Source organism: Mesitornis unicolor, unplaced genomic scaffold, assembly GCF_000695765.1.
Source record: "Mesitornis unicolor isolate BGI_N332 unplaced genomic scaffold, ASM69576v1 scaffold49527, whole genome shotgun sequence".
Lineage (NCBI taxonomy): Eukaryota > Metazoa > Chordata > Aves > Mesitornithiformes > Mesitornithidae > Mesitornis > Mesitornis unicolor.
In genome coordinates this window covers 2,390-3,302 of record NW_010196764.1, presented here as the reverse complement: position 1 = coordinate 3,302, position 913 = coordinate 2,390, and the positions used below count along the sequence as shown (strand labels likewise).

General features: G+C 61.6%; 1 protein-coding gene across 1 annotated transcript in view; it reads left to right on the top strand.

Annotated features, from left to right (window-relative positions):
- The window catches only part of RAB11FIP5 (RAB11 family interacting protein 5 (class I)), a gene marked incomplete at both ends in the record, with an annotated part of 2,076 nt that extends 1,489 nt beyond the window's left edge, over window positions 1–587 (top strand). The window contains 2 exons of the mRNA XM_010188576.1: window positions 55–92; window positions 229–587. Of these exons, the coding sequence (XP_010186878.1) occupies window positions 55–92; window positions 229–587 (397 nt within the window). The remainder of the gene's footprint in view (window positions 1–54; window positions 93–228) is intronic.
- Window positions 588–913: the final 326 nt, after the last annotated feature.

Genomic DNA, 913 nt, shown 5'->3' with positions numbered 1-913 from the left:
ACCCACGTTTACAGCGACGAGCCTGCACCAAAGAGCCCCGTGTCTGTCCCGCAGAGCTCTGCGCCGCTGCCCGTGCCCGGCCTCCCCAGGAGGCAGGAGGAAGGTTTCGGCTTCACCCCGCTCCATCCCGACTCCCACGAGGTGCCTTGGGGGGTCAGCAGCTTCGAGCGGCCTCAGCAGCGAGAAGAGCCCAGGTTCATCCCCTCTCCTCCCAGCCTGGTCTTGCAGGAGGAGCTGAAGGTCTCCACGAAAGCCGTCACGCTCAGTAACCACCTGGGCAGAGCCAAGATGGAAGAAAGCAGCCGCTTGGAGAACAAACCGACTCAAGCCGCGACCCCCATGGTCTTCTCCGCGGAGACGGCGAAGGAGAAACCACTCGAGGAAATGAGGAAGGAGGAGAAGAAAACGAAGGGCGGCCTCTTCCACCACGGGGGCAACAAGAGCGACGCGGGGAGCAAAGGCCAGGGGGAGAAAGTGGGGTCCTCCCACGGCTCATCCGTCCACACGACAACAGGGGGAGAGGAGAGGAGCAAAACCGGCGGCTGGTTCGGCTCAAGGGAGCCCAAAGAGTCCCCTCAGAAACCCAGGTCAGTGAAAAAGGGGGGGTGTTGGTGTCTAAGCCGTGAATTACCTGTCCCAACCTCCTGTTTTCGCTGTGAAACGCCCCCCAGCATCAGTGGAGGACTGGTCCCCATTGCTCACACGAGGTGCTAGCGGGGATAAAGTATCCTGGGTCCCAAATGGCTCACAGGGAGGGTGATTTCTCCTGGATCCCCCTCACCTCTGCCACAAACCAACCCCATTTGCCCCCCACCGGGCTGTGTTTCCCAGCTGGGGAAGGGAGGGATCCCCTTCATGGAGAGGGAGACGATTCCCTCTGCAGAGGTGAGGCTCGGCGTGGTTGTGGCTTTGA